This window comes from Hyperoodon ampullatus (genome assembly GCF_949752795.1).
Source record: "Hyperoodon ampullatus genome assembly, chromosome: 2".
NCBI classification, from domain to species: Eukaryota; Metazoa; Chordata; class Mammalia; order Artiodactyla; family Ziphiidae; genus Hyperoodon; species Hyperoodon ampullatus.
In genome coordinates this window covers 119,977,216-119,996,405 of record NC_136915.1, presented here as the reverse complement: position 1 = coordinate 119,996,405, position 19,190 = coordinate 119,977,216, and the positions used below count along the sequence as shown (strand labels likewise).

Sequence of the window (19,190 nt, the reverse complement as noted above, 5' to 3'; positions counted from 1 at the left end):
GCCCACACCCACTGCCCCTCTCGGAGGAAAGCAGCCCCAGAGAGGGTTCTTTCTGAGTGTGGGTGACTTGACTCATGCTGTGTGCATCTGATGAGCCATCCTTGCTAACCCAGCCGTGACTGACGGGGCTCAGGAAAAGCAGCTGACTGCACGTGAGGAAGGTCAAGTGTCACAGAGGGGCTGGCCAGACCTGCCTAGTCCTTGAGCTCCACGATGAGAAGACCCAGTTCCACCCACTCACATCCTCTCTTTGGAGACTACCAAGTCCTAGGCGGAGCCTAGGCTGAACCCCCAGGAACGGTAGGTGGTTTCTGTGACCAGCTGCATACTTTCCACTCAAACAGACTGCACCGCTAAGGAAGAGGAAGCATTGTGTGCCAGCCCATGTTTCCGCCTAGCCTGAAATAAGCCTCTGTTAAAGTTGATCTGGGCACGACTCCTCCTTGCAAGTCTAAGGAATGCAACTAATACATTCATCAAAAAGAAAGAATAATGAGGCAAAATAATACAGAATAAATACTTTTCTTTCTCTGGAAGACATGAGAAGGATGGAGAGACCAGACTCCCAGGGAACCTTGTGTTAATTTATTAAGGAACATCAGAAGGGTCCACAGCAGGCAGAAAATACTTTCCTTTTTAAAGTGATACCAGCATCTGTATAGAATATCCTGGCCAAAAATAATAAACATCTTTTCACTTACTAATTTTCCTTTTCTAAAAATCCCATTAAAAGCCATTTAAGTAAAATCCATAAAATCCCATTAGATCTCCCTTTAAAGGTCTTGCAGTAATCCTTGCATGAGTCCATTCAATCTATGCAGGGATAAGGAAATTATCAAAATAACTCAAAGGGTTTGGAGGGTAGACGGGACTCAACAATGTTTCAGTTATTCAAGAACCTAAGGCAAATATGGTTGGAGCATTTTCACCCAATCTCCTCAATGCCTGAATGATGCTCCAACACTCTGATAACTAAAGCCTCTCCACTCCTCCTCGTCACACACTCAATATCCTTCCTATCCCACCATCTTTCAAATAAGACCCAGAGCAGTGCAGTTTCTTGAGCAAGGTGTCCCCCTAGTTAATAGCCCAGTCAAGACTAGAACCAAGTTCTCCTGATTTTTTGACCCGTACAGGTACTCTGGTACAATTCAGAGTCAACATGGTATTATCTAAATAGCATAACTCAGAGGGAGGCAATGCGTGTCTTAAAAACGATTTGATTCTTCTCTTTGCTCTGCCATTGTTTTACACATCTCCTCCATTTTTCAAACGCTGTAGAGAAAAAACACACACACACACAAAGAGATCACCCCCTCCTCACTTTTCTATATGGAAACACTCTTCTATGGAAAAAGTTTTAGGAAAAAAAAGGTTAACGAGAGAAAGAAAACAGGAAGAAAAGCTACTGATCTACCTTTATGGGATTATAAATCAAAGTTGGCTTCAACCATAAAACAGAGACATATTATTGAATGGTAACTATAGCCAAACTCAGTTGAACTGTCCGCAGAAAACTCACACAGCTCCAAGTTACACCCGAAAACCACTTTTTTTTTTTTTTTTTAGTGCTTGGAAATAAGCCTTGGAGTCTTGGTAGCTATGTGAGGAAATTTTCAGTTTTGCTACCCACTGTCCTCAATGAGCTATGGTCTCCAAGATATGCCAGGAAATGAAGACATTTCAAGTCCAAGTGGGAGTGGAAAAGGAGGTGGAGGGGGGGAAGAGAAGAGGAAAGGAAGAGGGGATACATCTTTAAAGCTGTCAGCACCTCTTTGAGTGCTTTTGAGGGAAAGAGCACCCTTCACAGCCGTACTCACTGCAAACAGCCCAGGGGGGCCAGCAGGACTGATTGAGGTTGGTCTTCAGGCTCCTTCCACCTGAAGCCCAGGCTCAGGCAGGGCCTCACTGGTATCACTGGGAGCACAAACAGTACCAGCATTGAGGCCAATGAGTGAGGCCCAGGGAGACAAGATCTACCTCCTCACTAGCTCCATAAATAAAAAGAAACGGGGGTAAAAATATGAGTGGGCAGAGTACCTAGTGGAGCAGACTGATGCCCTTGGGGCGGCTGTCTGGCATTTTGCCATACATATACAGAATTGGGGTATCACTCCTTTCTCTTACTCTTTGTCCCCTCCGTACCTACAAAGGACACTCAAGGCTCTGTTGAGCCTTTTAAGAGCCCTCTGAATTAGTTTATTAACCTGTCTCTCTCTCCATGCCTTTCCCTACCCCAGCAATTTCCCCTTCCCTCCTCTTTTTCTTCTCTTTTAAAAATGAATTCCTTACTCCAAGGTAATTAAAAAGTCAAGAGATGTAGAGAGTAGCTTCACTGGAAACAAGGTTCTGCTTCATATACTGGCTAGTAAAAAATTTCTGGAGAAAAGAGGATGTTATCACAAGAATGTGCCCCCACAGACCTCCAATTACAGGAAGTTTAACTAACCAAGGGCCCCGGCTGCTGCATTCTGAAATCCATCATTACGTATGTGCAGGGGCCCTGCCCCCAGACAATGACCATTGTGCGGGGATCCTGAGGAATAGGAGACACAGGGATCCTCTGACAGATGACTCTGGCTTCAGAACTCCCTGACGGCCCTGCCAAACCTTCCTCAGACCGTGCTGTACTCTCAGAGACCTTCACCCAACCTACCTGCCTTCCTTCCTTCCTCTCTCCTTCACTTGGAGTCAGACCCACACTGAAATCTGACAGCTATCCCAGCCTTGCCTCCCCACCTCCTCCCACAGGCATTTAATCCTGTCTTGGCATTTACTTGTTGGAGGACCTAGAATAACACAGAAAGTGAGAAAGTAAAAAAAAAGGAAAGATACAGGAAAGTCATATTTAGCTGCTTCACTTTTTGTTCTCACAGGAAATTTCCCAGTTGATATGGGGAAAAAAGTCCTTTCTTCCATTTAAGAACTTTATATATTGCTTCCTTGACACTATCAAAATTGATCTCAACTTTACAGACAAACAATGAGGCTCCGGAAGTTAACTTACTCCATTGCAAGGCCATCTAGTTCAGGGGTAATTAAAGTCCAACCTGTCTACCTCTAGACCCCACGTTCTCTTTGCTACTCTTAAGTGATGAAGTCAGAGGTTTTCACTCTCCACTGCCAGGAAGCTTTTCACTTTCAACAGAGGGAGAGGGTAACAGGCTTTCAGTGTATGCTTTTATAAGACCGCCGAATGAGGTAAGCACATCCTTGAGCTTAGATTCTTCTCTTTTCTTTATCTAATGAGTGCAAATATCCAGTCCTCCATGGAAAGTTACAGCCATTTTGTTATTCCAAAATCTCCTGCCAGGGAATATTATATGGGAACTGGTTCAGAGGTAGGTCTGCCTGGAACAGGGCCAAGAACAGAAAACAGAGTCAGGGATAGTTATCACAGAGGTCCTTCTTCCTTTTGGAACCCAGAAATGGATATGGCATTTTTGAAGGCCTTCCCTAGGAACCCAAAAGTAGAGGAAGAACTTGTATTTCCATTTATTTCCTATCCCTACTGGAAACTATCAGTAGGCACATCACAAAGTCTGTCCGCTTTATCATTATTTATGCTCCTGAAAGCAATGGTGACTTCTCAAAAAATAATAAGAAAAAAAAATTTTAAATCACCTTGCAAAAGCCACATTAACTCAGCTTGGCAAGTTCTCCATGCCTCCAGACAGAATAGGATTAGCCTGAAAACACAGCTACCACACATCTTAAGGTATAACCTATATAGATATAGAAAACACATTTCAAAACTGAAGCACTTAATAAGTTCTCACACAATGCACAAACTTCCTAATATGCCTGTTTTAAAACTAGCAGAAAACATGGTAGAAAGAACACTGGACTCAGTTTAGTCCTGGCTCCATAACTAGCTGGGTGACCTCAGGACTGTTACTGGGCCTCTCTTGTCCTCTGTTACCACATCTAATCAATTAGGGGATAAGACTAGAGCATTTCTAAAGCTCTTTCTCCCAAATTCTGGTTCTATAATTCTAAGTTCCTCCTTTTCTTACCCAAATAGATCTAACTTGTGTGTTTCTATAGGAACTAACAGTACTCTGAGCAGGAAACCAGTTTCCTAGTGATGTGATATCCCAGTGACAGGGTAAAGGCTAGAAGTTAAAGACACTGGATTAATTAATTAGGCATTTCCTATAGAGCAGTTTTTCTCTAAAGGATTCTGAAGAGATTAGTACACACACAGCAACATGGTAGTCGGAAGAACCCACTTGGGATCTGAACAAGACAGACCTGGTTCAAACCTCAACTTCACCACTGATGGGACTTGAGGTCTTGGGCAAGTTGCTTAATCTTCTTCTGCAAACCAAACCTTAAAATGGTACCTACCTCACAGGATGGTTGTGTGGATCTAATAAGTATACACTGCATCAAACAAGGCCTGGTAAATGGCAGGGGCTCAATATCAGTGTTGGTTATTATTGTTAGCTGTTCTCATTATCATCTTAGTGTGTAATTACGTTCATCAGCTTGCCCCCACTGGTCTTCTACCCTCTCAAACAGATGAAATAGAATTGGAAAGAAGACATGGTCCCTGGCCCTAAAGGCTCGCAGCCTACGGGGTAAAGAGACAAATAACTATAATGCAATGTTACAGGAGCTATGATAGACCTATGTATGCATGTAGTGTCATTCAAAATAGCTAATTTTGCTGGAAAGGGTCCATATCTAATACCCCTATGTATCCTACCCAGTTCCTTGAACATGGTTGACACAGTAAATATTTGTTAATGAGAACAGCAGAGCCTTTCTAGAACAATGCTTTAGGCTATCCCAACAAAGTTACTGGTGTATATGAGAAACCACAAGAAACAGAGGCCCTTTAGGGTCCTTTTGTAGAAAAATCCTTTGGATGAAGTTCAAGACTAATCTTCCTTATTCAGAAGTCCCCTCCCTAGCAAATGGTGCAATAGTGTGATTCCAATACTATAATAAATAATCATTATCACATACACAGGAAAGATCATTACTTGGGCCTAGTTGGGAGTTGAAGAAAATATACTGATTGAGAAACAACAAAGCAAAGCCAATTATCTTAGTAGCTGGGTTCACATCACAAATACAACCTAAGATTCATAAGGGAATTTGAGATTCATTATCTGTTAGCATCAGTTCAAGATAACAGCATTTTAGACACATTAATATAACCAAAAAGATTTTTTTTTGCATCTCAGTAAGAGATGATCACCATATACTTGGCTACTGCCTGCATTAGAACAAAGCACCTGAAGATGAGAGGTACTGAAGAAGTCCTACTCATAAAGTCAGCAATTTCCACTGAGGCCTTTCTACGCTTGGGAAGGCTCTCATCCTTGTTTTTTTTTTTTTTTTTTTAAATGGGAAGGTTGACAGAGGAGAAAGAGGAAGAAGAATGTGATAGCCAAAAGTAACAAATGAGACTTCATTTGACCCAACTGCTAAGTACTTAGTTCTTCCTGATTTAATGACCATGATACACAAAACATGTTCATTTACCCAGCTAGCCAACAGCCAAAATCGTTGGAAACACACTACACATACCAGGTGTCCAAGTGAGTGCTGAGCTTACAGAGATGGCCCCTGCCCTTAAAACATTCTCTGGAGAGCAGGGAGTCCCTGTAAACATGCTTCTCCCCACAGCCCGGAAGCATACCACCATTCAACAGTCATGGACAGGCTAGGCAAAGAGAGGCAGCTTGGTGGCTGCTTTGGGAAGTGTTTAACCTCTGAGGTTCCCATCCTGCCTCAGAAGTTCAGGGGGCAGAAACACACAAACCTATTTGGCCTCTAGGGTCTGCTTTCTCTGTAGCCCAGAAGGTTCTCAAAAACCTGAATAAGCACAGGTGACCTATACATACACATCCAAGCACTGAAAAGCACGGTGCCAGAGCTGGTGCAGAGTAATTGATCTGACAAGGGTAAAGTGATCACCTAATCCAACTCTTCATTTTATAATTGAAGCTCCAAAAAGCAAAATAACTTGCTTAGAACCACACAGTCAGAAAGAGAAGAGCCAGGACTAGAACCCAGGTCTTCTCCTCTCAGCTGAGGGCTCCTTCCAGCATGCCACACTGACCCAGTAAAAAGCAACATGTTGGCCACGCTCTAGCCTTCCTGCATGCTGAATAGCAGCAGTGGCTGGGCCTTGAGGGACTATTTAAATAGATGGGCTAAAGCAGCAATAACTGTAACAAGGACACACAATGGGGGCCGGATGCCACCTCAGCTGGAACTGAGAGTTATTCCTGAAACAGAATGGGACAACTTCTGAGGAAGCCGCCTCTTATCCCCTCCCCCACTGAACCCTGCTACTTGTCTCCACACTTGAATTTAAATCATTTCCCAAGATCAAGACTCAAAGGGAAAGGTATCAAATAGGGGGAAGGGGTCTGAATGCCAGGATGACAGGAGATGACCCTTGTCACTCATGAGATATCAGGACTGAGCAAGCCAAACAGCTGACTAGGCCTTTGGCCCCTGCCTCACTCTTTGCTCCAGCTGTAGCCTCTCCATACTGTTGCTGGTCAAAGCAGACCACCTCACCAGATAAGGGAAGGATCCTGTCCAGAAGGTAGCCTAGAAAGAAAAGCTATCCCACGCCTACCTCCCCTCCTTCCCTCTTCACCAGAGTTTGTGTCTCAGAGTCACTTACCTTTTTCTTCTTCTTCAGAATCACTTTCACTCCATCCACTGAAACCATAATGCTCACCTTCTTCTTCTTGATGTTTTTGGCTTTAAACTCATACTGCAAGTGAGAAGAGAACAAAGAGCACAATCCAGTTAGATCAGTGCATCTGCACAGCCCCAGAGAGCTCATGACCTGGAAAAGAGGGCCACAGATGGGTCTAGGGAGCTGATGCAGTTTCTGGGGACATGAAGCACCTCAGGGGATGTAAGAGCAGGTAGATGTCTGTAGGCAGGGGCTTGGCAATATTTGGGTTGGAATAGGGACTCTGAATGGTCACTGGTTTCACCACTCAGCTATCAGGTAGGGCCATGGGAATGGACCTGATCCATTCTATCAAGATGAAAACAGAGCCTACTTTGAAAATCTCATGAGAAATCCAGTACCTTCCCTCAATAACTCATTCTGACATTTAATGACTTTCGTTGTCAGGCAAGTTTTCCTCGTGTCTACCCAAATGCTGCTGGGACTCTGGTTCATCCTCAATGAAGAATAGGAAGAGCCGGCACCCATCTTCAATTCAGGGTTTTTACATACTTAAAGATCATTACGATCTCTAAGTTATTCTCTGCAAGTTCAAGTCCCAAATTCCTTTATCTGTAGGTCAGTCTCCAAATCTACCCATAGCCCCATTAACCTAAAATATTCTAGAGAGTATTCTAAAAAAGGATCTGACTAATGATAGTTATAAGGAAGGGCATTACCTTACAAACCCTATATTCTAAATTTCTATTTGCAATTCTGAATAGGCCTGCTTCAGCCACAACTACACTGCTGAGGGATGCTGGCCCTCATCCTCAATCCCAGATATTTTTCTATCCCATTTGCTCACTCATAGCCATTTCTTAGATTTGTGCAGATATTCAGAATGGTGGAATAAGTCTACACTTCCCTCACTGAACTTCATTCTGAGCACTTACCCATTTTCATCTGGTTCCCATCCTGGTATCACCACCTAGCAAACTTACCTGCCAAGCTCTCTAATCAAAGATCTGGCCTACAGATTAAAAAAATAACAATACAAGACGCTGGGCCAAAATCTCTACTCCAACCTACAGGCTCTCTTCTCTGGGACCTTTTATACTCAAAACCCTTTCCCACCATGCCACCACCCAAGCTTAGTAAGGCGTCTAGCTCCTTGCCTGGACATCTAAAACCTAACTATTTCTACTTGGTATTTTGACAGATATGAACCTAATCCACCCTAACAAGATGAAAACATAACCTACTTTGAAAATCTCACGAGAAATCCAGAACTTTCCCTTGGCCATGCCATTTAATACTCTGATTTTAAGAACTCAGATTAGAGCTTCTTACCGTGTCTGTATTCTATCCCTTCCACTGAAGTCTCAGCTTAGTTTCTTATTCTGTTGCAGAGTTAGTGCTGATGCCCACTGGCTGTCAGCTTCTTAGAGACAAGGACATGACCTAGCTAACTGAGGTGAAATATTTTTCTTTACATCGTCAGGGCAGGTTCTGGTTTACTGCTGATCTGAGTTTCCAGGTGATGGCAACATACATCACTCCCCAGTCTGGCGGTCACTTCTCCCAGCCTCCCAATCACTCTATCCTGTCACCAGCTGTCCTTTTTACCAGCGATCCTGAAAGAAGAGCAAACCGGAGCAGCAGACACATAGGAGAAAGAGAAGAAAACTTCAGCTTCAGACTCTGCTTCAGAGTCTGGGAACCCAAAGCCAATTAAGAGTAATACAATAAAAGAGAGCAAGTGTGTCTGACAGGATGGGGAGAAGTGCTATCTGTACCGGAGTCTGGCTTATAAGAGGGTCTCGGTCACGTAACAGATTTCTCTCTAGGTCACGTAACAGATTTCTCTCTAGGTCAACGGTTGTAAGCTGGTGAAGGCTAGAGTTGTGTGATTGGCATGGACTTCAGGACACAGCTACAATTTGCAGTGTGTCCCCTGACTTCAGCATTCTGCTCAGGTGCAGCACTAGATGAACTGAAATTACCTCTGGGTGGGAGAACTAGCATGAGAATCTGTAAGTTGGCTGGCTTTGGCCTTGTGCCTGCTGGGAGAGGTGAACCAGCTCCGTTTCCTGACCTCACCCTGCATTTACCTCTGCTCACAAGCTTTCAATGAACACAGCCTTTCAGCTGTGTCTCCCTTGGGGACAAATCACTAAAATCATAGCTGCTCCTGCCGGTCGAAGGAGGGCAGAGAGGTGTGTTTTGATGAACTCAGGGGGGAGACAAGGGCTTAAGAGTCCAGGAAACACTCAGAGGTGGATAAAACCTGCCCTAGACAGGTCAATCCTTGCCTGTTTTATTGTCTTTGCTCTCTTCCAGCATGTCACTCTCACAAGGTCCATGTATTTCCTTCTTCCCTTTTTCCAGCAAAAAAGTCAAAGCACTGAATACTAAGTACCTATCTCTGCAGGGCAGATGTCACCTCCCAGCCCTGGTTTCAGAGAGCATATTGCCTGCTAAACCAGACCCTTAAATGTCTTATATTTCCAGGAAAATATTGTAGGTGGCCATATCTCTTTCTTGTTTGGTCCACCACCCTATTGGTTTCATTCTCTCTGGGATCTTTTTAAAATCGAGCCCACCCAAGGCTCGCAAGAGATGCCCAACCAGCTCCTTGCTTGTGTATCTGAAACCTGAACTATTTCCACAGTTCGTGTTTTGACAGCGTCGGCCATGCCTTTAATACCCTGATCTTAAGAACTCAAAATGCAGCTAAACATTCTCTTTAGCTGGAACTGGAAAACAGCCTCTAATTCGATCACTGTGCACATACTCCCAGGTGGCTCTTCTATGGTGTGTGGGCACAGTAACTACATGTTACTGTGAGAAGCATGACCACACGATTGCATTATAATCTCAGTAACAGTGACAATACAGGTGCTCCGCCTTACAACAGCTGGTGGAATGCTCTCTGGGGGGCTTCAAAATGAAGAGGGCAGAAGAGGCATGAAATAGGCTTCTAGGCCCTGTTACAGCTGCCAGTATGTACTACCTGACTGCTGCTTAGAAGGCTCTTAGGTTCGACACACTTTGCACTTACCCCACCTGTCTGGTGGTCAGATGTCCCAAACCCTTTCCAACTGAAGAAGAGGTACTCAAATGGTAGTTTTGTTGAAAACTAGGGAAATGAAATCAAGTGTCTGAAAAGGTTTAAATCTTTATTATCATAAAACCATTCATTTATAGGGCAATTATATTTCACTTGGACAACCACGTTATGGTGCTTACTGTGGGGATGGAAAATGGACTTGGAACAGAGGAGATGCTGGGAGTGACTAGAACAGAGAAAAGAGACTCACAGGGACAAGCCCTCCTTTTTACCAGACTGTGCTGCTCCGAGGGGCAGGCGGGCCCAGGAGGAAGCATCTGTGTTCCTCAGGATAGGAATCTAGTCTGCCCAGGCTTTGCCAGGGGCTGAAGAACAAACAGGACTGCTGATGCCACCGTCTGTGGCCCAGGCCCGCCTCCCACAAAGCCCATGCCAGCTCTGGAGTCTGTGCCAACAGGCCTGGCTCTTCCCCCAACGTGGCCAGGCTGACCTGATATCTTTGCTTTGCTAGTCAGAGCCCCACCAGCAAGGACAGATTAAGCCTTACAGGACCTGACCTTGTAGGGAACAAAACAATGCAAGCCCTGGAACACTAACTACTGACTAGCAAGACCAAATGTCTAGGGTTCATAAAAAAAGCCTTGGGACCCTGCATGGGAATAGTAGCCCTGGAACTTAGAGTGCTGTGCCAACCAGTGAGGCCCATAAAGGGGAAACTGGGGAGAGGGAGGGGTTCAGATCCAGCAGGAGCCAGGAGTAAACACTCAACCAGAACACTGGCTGGAAGTCAGAGAGCTGCCAACAGAACAGGATATCTCTGATACCCCAATGCTTCTCTGTCCCCAGCTCCCAGAACTACCTCCTAATCTTGTGTGTCTCCAGTTTCAGCCACAGGGTGTCCAAGAAGGGGAAGCAGGAGGTCTGTAACAGGGGAATGAGTTAATGAAGGGACTGGCCCAGCCCTGGGCTTGAGGCTGTACTGCAGAAATAGAAGTAACAGAATCACTTTCTTAGTAGTCAGGAAGGTTGAGGCTGGATACACACACGCACGTGCGCACGCACGCACACACACACACACACCCTCTTAACAGTCTGTTTTCACAATAATGTCTAGCTCCCTAAAGAATCTAGTTTTTTAAAATAAGGATCCTTGGTTCCTCAATTACCTTGTCTACAAACAACTTACCGAGTGATGCACTCTCTCACCAGCTATGTAGGAAGCTGGTCCTCTCACGCGTCTCCATAAAATTTCTTTTTTTTGCCTAGCTCCTTCCCACTGTCCCCACAATGCTTAGTTATGAATCAAGATTCTCAGAGGCTACTTTACCAAGAGAGGAGATTTAGTTTGCAAACACAGATAGTGATGCTCTTGCTTGGTAAGTCCTCGGCTTATAATCAGCTGTGTTCACCACCTTTCTAGAGTAAGTCTTTGGAGGCTTTGCTTCCTGTTCATGATCACAGGAAATTTAAAAGTGAATTCTACTAGTGCCATTGGGTATTTTAATCATATTCTGCCCATAGTCTTGGTTTCAAGAGTGCAAACACATCTCCACAACAAAACTGCAAGCACCTCAACCAAAGGCAATTTATCAAGGGTTTGTAGGAAATCATTTTGCACTTAACATTTGAAAGTTTAAAAGCTTAGGTAATAAGATACAAAATCTGAGTACGTCCATATTCAGAGCATATTCACAACAGCCCAAAGGTGGAGGCAACTCCAGTGTCCACTGATGGATGAACAGATAAACAAAATGTGTTAAGAGACACAGAATAGGATTTACTCAGCCTTAAAAAGGAGATTCTGACACGTGCTACAACATGGATGTAGCTTGAAGACATTATGTTAAGTGATGTTTATGCTAAGCTGGAACAAACAGACAAATATTGCATGATTCCACTTATATGAGGTACCTAAGAATAGTCAGATTCAGAGACAGAAAGTAGAATGGTGGTCTTCAGGGGCTTGGGGAGGGGAGACAGTGAGGAGTTAGCATTTAATGAGTACAGATTTTCAGTTTTGGAAGATGAAAAGATCTGGAGACGGACAGTGGTGATGGCTGCACAACAATATAAATGCTGTATGTAGATGTCACAGAAATGTACATTTAAGAATGGTTGAAATGGAAAATTTTATGTAATGTATATTTTACCACAATAAAAGATAAAAATCTTGGGGCTTCCTTGGTGGCGCAGTGGTTGAGAGTCCGCCTGCCAATGCAGGGGACACGGGTTCGTGCCCCGGTCCGGGAAGATCCCACATGCCGCGGAGTGGCTGGGCCCGTGAGCCATGGCTGCTGAGTCTGCGCGTCCGGAGCCTGTGCTCCGCAACGGGAGAGGCCACAACAGTGAGAGGCCCGCGTACCGCAAAAAAAAAAAAGATAAAAATCTGAAAACACTGTAACAAAAACATTTCTTCTCATCGCAAGTCCCTTTAAATTCTGCTTGCGCAAGGATATTGCTGTTACTCTCCCACATGCTAGTCAAACATGCCATACTTTTCCATACTTCCATGTAATTGCATTTGCTAATGTTTATGCCCAGAATGCCCTCTCCTCCTGCAATCTGCTTGGTGAACTCCTGCTTATTCTTAAAATATCTACTCAGCCTTCTCCACAGAGAAGCCTTGCAGGTCAACGCCCCCTTCCCATATGCTCCCACGGAACTGCACCATCCACGTGGTTGCTTCAGCAATATACGAAGCACTATCACTCACCACTGATTGGCTGTGTATTTCCCCACTAGGCCATGCCCTCCTTGAGAACAAGAAAAATGACTTACACATATTTGTACCCAAGAATATAGCACCAGGACACAGGAGGGTGATAAATGAATGTCAAATAAATTAATGAACACAGTGGTTAAATCAATTAAATAAATTAATTGACAGTGGTTATTCACAGAGCCTGAGAAAACATGACACTGTCCACAAAGGTATAATAAAATAAATCTCCCATAAGTTAATTAATTGATTAACAACTTAAGTTATTAAAGCCTAGATTCCATTCCATGGGCATAAGGACTTTAAGAAGATCTGACTTTAATTATTCCAAACTCCACAGCACACTGATAAGTACCTTATCTTTTGCTTGATCCACACTTCATTAAATGAAATAATTTAGAGCTTCCTTCACTGGTCAAGGCTATTCTCAATCATCTTACGGCACAGTTAGAGGTAAGAAATCAGGGGGATGGTCATGCACATGAACCTCTGCTCTCTGGGCTACCCAGCTTCCCTAAGTTCCAGCTCCTGTGCCTATGGAGCCAGAATCTGAAGGACAGGGCACCCAAGAGCCATGGCAGTCCCTGACATTGTTGTGTGGCTCAGTCACTTGTATTGTTCATTCCTATGAAACCTAAGAAATGCAAGACAAAGACCAAAGTTGGCACTGAATCCAAATTCTAGAATAGGTGAGGCTTCTTGGGAATACTAGGTAGAGACATTTAGTTCCTATCTATCAAGCTCAAGCCCAGCATAACTTATTTCATCAACAGACGTATCACTGAAAGTTGGGTATAAATAAAATCTCCATAAACTGCACACTACTTAAAAGGAAGCAAAGGAGCTACTTTTTTACAAAAGGAATATTCATTGTCATTGTAACATAAATGGAGAACTTAAGTATCTACCCAGCTCTGTAGACCGGGGGATCTAAAACTTGTTTTAAATTCCATTCGGGATTCCTGATAAAATGGCAGAATCCCAGACCCAGGCCTCAGAGATGCTCATTCAGCAGATCTGGGATAGGGCCATAAGTTGGCATTGTTTTTGTTTCTTTTAACATCTTTATTGGAGTATAACTGCTTTACAATGGTGTGTTAGGGCTTCCCTGGTGGCACAGTGGTTGAGAGTCCACCTGCCGATGCAGGGGACACGGGTTCGTGCCCCAGTCCAGGAGAATCCCACATGCCATGGAGTGGCTGGGCCTGTGAGACGTGGCCACTGAGCCTGGGCGTCCAGAGCCTGTGCTCCGCAACGGGAGAGGCCACAACAGTGAGAGGCCTGCGTACCGCAAAAAAAAAAAAAAAAAAAAAAAATGGTGTGTTAGTTTCTGCTTTATAACAAAGTGAATCAGCTATACATATACATATATCCCCATATCTCCTCCCTCTTGCATCTCCCTCCTACCCTCCCTATCCCACCGCTCTAGGTGGACACAAAGCACTGAGCTGATCTCCCTGTGCTATGCGGCTGCTTCCCACTAGCTATCTATTTTACATTTCGTAGTACATATAAGTCCATGCCACTCTCTCACTTCATCCCAGCTTACCCTTCCCCCTCCCTGTGTCCTCAAGTCCATTCTCAATGTCTGCATCTTTATTCCTGTCCTGCCCCTAGGTTCTTCAGAACCTTTTTTTTTTTTTAGATTCCATATATATGTGTTAGCATACGGTATTTGTTTTTCTCTTTCTGACTTCACTCTGTATGACAGACTCTAGGTTCATCCACCTCACTACAAATAACTCAATTTCATTTCTTTTTATGGCTGAGTAATATTCCATTGTATATATGTGCCACATCTTCTTTATCCATTCATCTGTCGATGGACACTTGGGTTGCTTCCATGTCCTGGCTATTGTAAATAGAGCTGCAATGAACATTGTGGTACATGACTCTTTTTGAATTATAGTTTTCTCAGGGTATATGCCCAGTAGTGGGATTGCTGGGTCATATGGTAGTTCTATTTTTAGCTTTTTGAGGAACCTCCATACTGTTCTCCATAGTGGCTGTATCAATTTACATTCCCACCAACAGTGCAAGAGGGTTCCCTTTCCTCCACACCCTCTCCAGCATTTATTGTTTGTAGATTTTTTTGATGATGGCCATTCTGACTGGTATGAGGTGATACCTCATTGTAGTTTTGATTTGCATTTATCTAATGATTAGTGATGTTGAGTATTCTGTCATGTGTTTGTTGGCAATCTGTATATCTTCTTTGGAGAAATGTCTATTTAGGTTTTCTGCCCATTTTTGGATTGGCTTGTTTGTTTTTTTGATACTGAGTTGCATGAGCTGCTTGTAAATTTTGGAGATTAATCCTTTGTCAGTTGTTTCATTTGCAAATATTTTCTCCCATTCTGAGAGTTGTCTTTTCGTCTTATTTATGGTCTCCTTTGCTGTGCAAAAGCTTTTAAGTTTCATTAGGTTCCAGTTGTTTATTTATGTTTTTATTTCCATTTCTCTAGGAGGTGGGTTAAAAAGGAGCTTGCTGTGATTTATGTCACAGAGTGTTCTGCCTATGTTTTCCTCTAAGTGTTTTATAGTGTCTGGCCTTACATTTAGGTCTTTAATCCATTTTGAGTTTATTTTTGTGTATGGTGTTAGGGAGTGTTCTAATTTCATTCTTTTACATGTAGCTGCCCAGTTTTCCCAGCACCACTTATTGAAGAGGCTGTCTTTTCTCCACTGTATATTCTTGCCTCCTTTACCGAAAATAAGGTGACCATAGGTGTGTGGGTTAATCTCTAGGCTTTCTATCCAGTTCCATTGATCTATATTCCTGTTTTTGTGCCAGTACTGTACTGTCTTGATTACTGTAGCTTTGTAGTATAGTCTGAAGTCCAGGAGCCTGATTCCTCCAGCTCCATTTTTCTTTCTCAAGATTGCTTTGGCTATTCGGGGTCATTTGTGTTTCCATACAAATTGTGAAATTTTTTGTTCTAGTTCTGTGATAAATGTCATTGGTAGTTTGATAGGGATTGCAATGAATCTGTAGATTGCTTTGGGTAGTAGAGTCATTTTCACCATGTTGATTCTTCTAATCCAAGAACATGGTATATCTCTCCATCTGTTTGTATCATCTTTAATTTCTTTCATCAGTGTCTTATAGTTTTCTGCATACAGATCTTTTGTCTCCTTAGGTAGGTTTATTCCTAGGCATTTTATTCTTTTTGTTGCAATGGTAAATGGGAGTGTTTCCTTAATTTCTCTTTCAGATTTTTCATCATTAGTGTATAGGAATGCAAGAGATTTCTGTGCATTAATTTTGTCTCCTGCTACTTTAGCAAATTCATTGATTAGCTCTAGTAGTTTTCTGGTAGCATCTTTACAATTCTCTACATATAGTATCATGTCATCTGCAAACAATGACAGTTTTACTTCTCTTCCGATTTGGATTCCTTTTATTTCTTGTTCTTCTCTGATTGCTGTGGCTAAAACTTCCAGAACTATGTTGAATAACAGTGGTGAGAGCGGTATGCCACATCTTCTTTAACCATTCATCGATGGACACTGAGGTTGTTTCCATATCTCGGTTATTGTAAATAATGCTACTATGAACATAGGAATACATACATGTTCTTGAATTCGTGTTTTCATTTTCTTCAGATAAATACCCAAAAGTGTAATAGCTGGATCATATGGTAGTTCTATTTTTAGTGTTTTGAGGAACTGCCATACTGTTTTCCATAGTGACTGCACCAACTTACATTCCCACAAACATGAGGTTTACATGAGGGTTCCCTTTTCTCCACATCCTCCCCCTCACTTATTTCTTGTCTTTTTGATAACAGTCATTCTGACAGGTGTGAGGTGATATCTCATTGTGGTTTTGATTTGTATTTCCCTGATGATGTGATGTTGAGCGTCTTTTCATGCGCCTATTGGCCATCTGTATGCCTTCTTTGGGAAAGTGCTTATTCAGGTCCTCTGCCCATTTTTAATTGGCTTGTTTGCTTTCTTGATATGGAGTTATATGAGTTTCTTAAATATAATTTGGATATCAACCCCTTATCAAATATATTGTTTGTAAGTATCTTCTCCCATTCAGTAGGTGAATTTTGTTGGTTTCCTTCCCTCTGCAAAAGCTTCTGAACTATTTCAACAAAAATTTAGAGGAATCGTTGTGCTTGAAATGTTTGGGACCACAGATGTTGATCAGATATTTCATCTTATGGATGAAGAAGTCACTACCCAAGGATGGTAAAAAAGTTCCCCAGGTTCATTGGAGGAAAACCCAAGCCTGGAACCCACATCTTCTGACTCTTAGTCCTATTCTCAACATCTGTTCCCTACAGCCCCAGCACCCCACCAGCCCAGAATCCTGGCTCCAGCAAATATAATTATTCATTCATTCCTCTTTTCATTCAGTACATGTGTAATGAGCTCTCTGATAAGCAGGCAACTCCATCTTATAACAGGAAGCAAGAAAAGGAGGAAGAACTTACTGGAAATTAACTTCATAGGATCTGGAATATTCTCAGACCACTCAGTGGAAAGCATACAATCTCCCCCCACCCCAAATTCTTTCCCATACTAATCGCACTGGCTGCCCTCATTTCCTCTGTTGCTTCCTGCCCTGTTCCACACCCAAGGACAATATCAACGAACTGGGAAGGGCACAGAATGCCAATGAGGTCAGAAAAACATGGCAAAGGGGCCCTCTGAACATAAGGAGGCCTTCAGGGCAGGAAATATCCAAGTTCATTGCTGTTTGGAACACTGAGAAGCGGGGAGAGAGGTTCATCCAAACACAGATGTTCTGTGGGAAGGAGGCATTTTCAGTGTGGAGAGACCGGCATGATGGTAGAGGGCAAATTAAACAGGCCCTTGGATGACGCAGCGGCAGACTCAAATGCAGGCAATTTCGGGCTGTGTACTCAAGGGAGCCTCTGAGTGGTGGTTGCTCCCTATAGAGAGGAGACGAGACAGGCCCTGGAATACAGCCATCACTTTTTCTGACTGAGAGCATGTTGACAGGTCACGGGGAGCTAAACAACAAACCAAATGATTAAGGGGCCCAAAGGGGTGATTTATAAAGGTAAGTACCACTACTAATAATAATCCACTGCTTTCAGGTTGCTTTTCCCTACGCTAGTTCTTGCAGCACATTAAAAACATGTATTAGAACCTTCTCCCTTTAAGTAAAAATAGAGGCATAGGTGGATGAAAAGCCAAAAATAAAACAAAACAAACCCTGACTGTGACCAATTCTATCCTTCTCCTCTAATATCTAACCCAGACCCTCCTCTAAACGGTTAACACGGTATCTCATGTAAGTAGAAAGATAAGGGACATTAAAATCATCTTGCAGAGGAAGAAAATAAAAGACACAACAATGCTTAAACAGTATAACTCATATCTACACACACACATACACACACACACACACACACCGCCCCCTAGAAGGAGTAAGTGCCTGCCAGTATTTAGTAGAGTCATGAATGAAGAATTTAAGGTTGCCTCAGACCAAAAATGGTATGAGGCAAACAATGAATCCTTCTGTCTTTCTAAGGCTTGATTTACCTCTCTTTAAAAGAAGGCAATCCATCATGTTTTGTGACTTCCCTGCATCCCTCACCATCCACCATGCACATCCCCACACTCACCTTATAGTTAAATGAAACAGTTCACATCAAGTATTACGAAGTCCCCTGAAGGAACCACACTGGACAGTGCTGCTACTTCACATGAGGCATTTGCACTCTTAGCTGTGTGACCTTGGCCACCTAACCTCTCTGGGTATTACTCTTCTCTTTTGTGAGATAAGGGTATTGGGTTAGATTGTATCTGAGAACCTTCCCAGCTATAAATGTGATTCAAGGTAACACAAAGCTCACAGCCCTTGTAGGAAGAGTGTGATGGGCAGGCCCACTTGAAGAAGGAAGGGGAGAAGGTATAATAAAAAGGAATTCAGGGTGTTTGGCCAGGCCAGGCTGATCCCAGAAGCAGAGGTAGAGGATGGGAGGTAGAAAGGATGCAGACAGATGGGGGAGGGTTCTCAACTGGAAAATAAATTATTAAGAGTTTTGCATAGAAAGGAGGAGGGAGTTACATTCTTTAGGGTTTTGAAAACAGTGAAAAGCAGAGGGGCAGATGTTGAACATAATCTTGGCACCAGCACTGAGGATTCCAAAAGGAGAGAGACTGGAAATGGGAAACCTAGGAAAGACCAGGAACATATATCAAGTACTGGGTTGTAAGAATAAAGAAAATGTCCGGATGAGATCACTGTATGGACTAAGAACCAGGATAAGGAAATCATCTCTAAATCCCATGCCTGGGAAAAAGTAGCAATGCTCTCAACAATGACAGCACAGATGAGCACAGAAGATGTGTTATACATCAAAAAAGTAGACCTTGTACTGGAGAATCTGGGCATAGGAATTAGAGGGGAATTTAGAAGTTACGTAGGCATTCATATGGGACTCCCTTTCCTAGCCTCTCCCAAGTCTTTGATCCATTCAACCTTTCTCCCTTAGTTTAGATCCAGCAGCACAATGAGAAAGAAATGAGAAGACTTAGATAACCTGTGCTTGCACTCATCCATTAGGGTCATAAGAGTTTCCAGGTTTAAGCGGGGAAACAATGGGAAGACCACAGTGCACACCGCAGAACAGATGGCTGCAACGCACGTTCATGGTATGAGGTATAAAGAAAGTCATTCTTGGGAGACACTGAAGAAACTATTTGAGGAGGAGGAGAAAAATAATAAAATCAGACTTGGGAGGGCCCTTAGAAGTAACAGTGCT

General features: G+C 43.1%; 1 protein-coding gene across 2 annotated transcripts in view; it reads right to left on the bottom strand.

Annotated features, from left to right (window-relative positions):
* NOS1AP (nitric oxide synthase 1 adaptor protein) overlaps positions 1-19,190 on the bottom strand; it is a gene marked incomplete at both ends in the record, with an annotated part of 297,461 nt that overhangs the window by 80,401 nt on the left and 197,870 nt on the right. For both annotated transcript variants that reach the window (XM_079697747.1, XM_079697748.1), the window contains one exon: positions 6,653-6,745. In XM_079697747.1, coding sequence (XP_079553873.1) covers positions 6,653-6,745 — 93 coding nt within the window. The remainder of the gene's footprint in view (positions 1-6,652; positions 6,746-19,190) is intronic.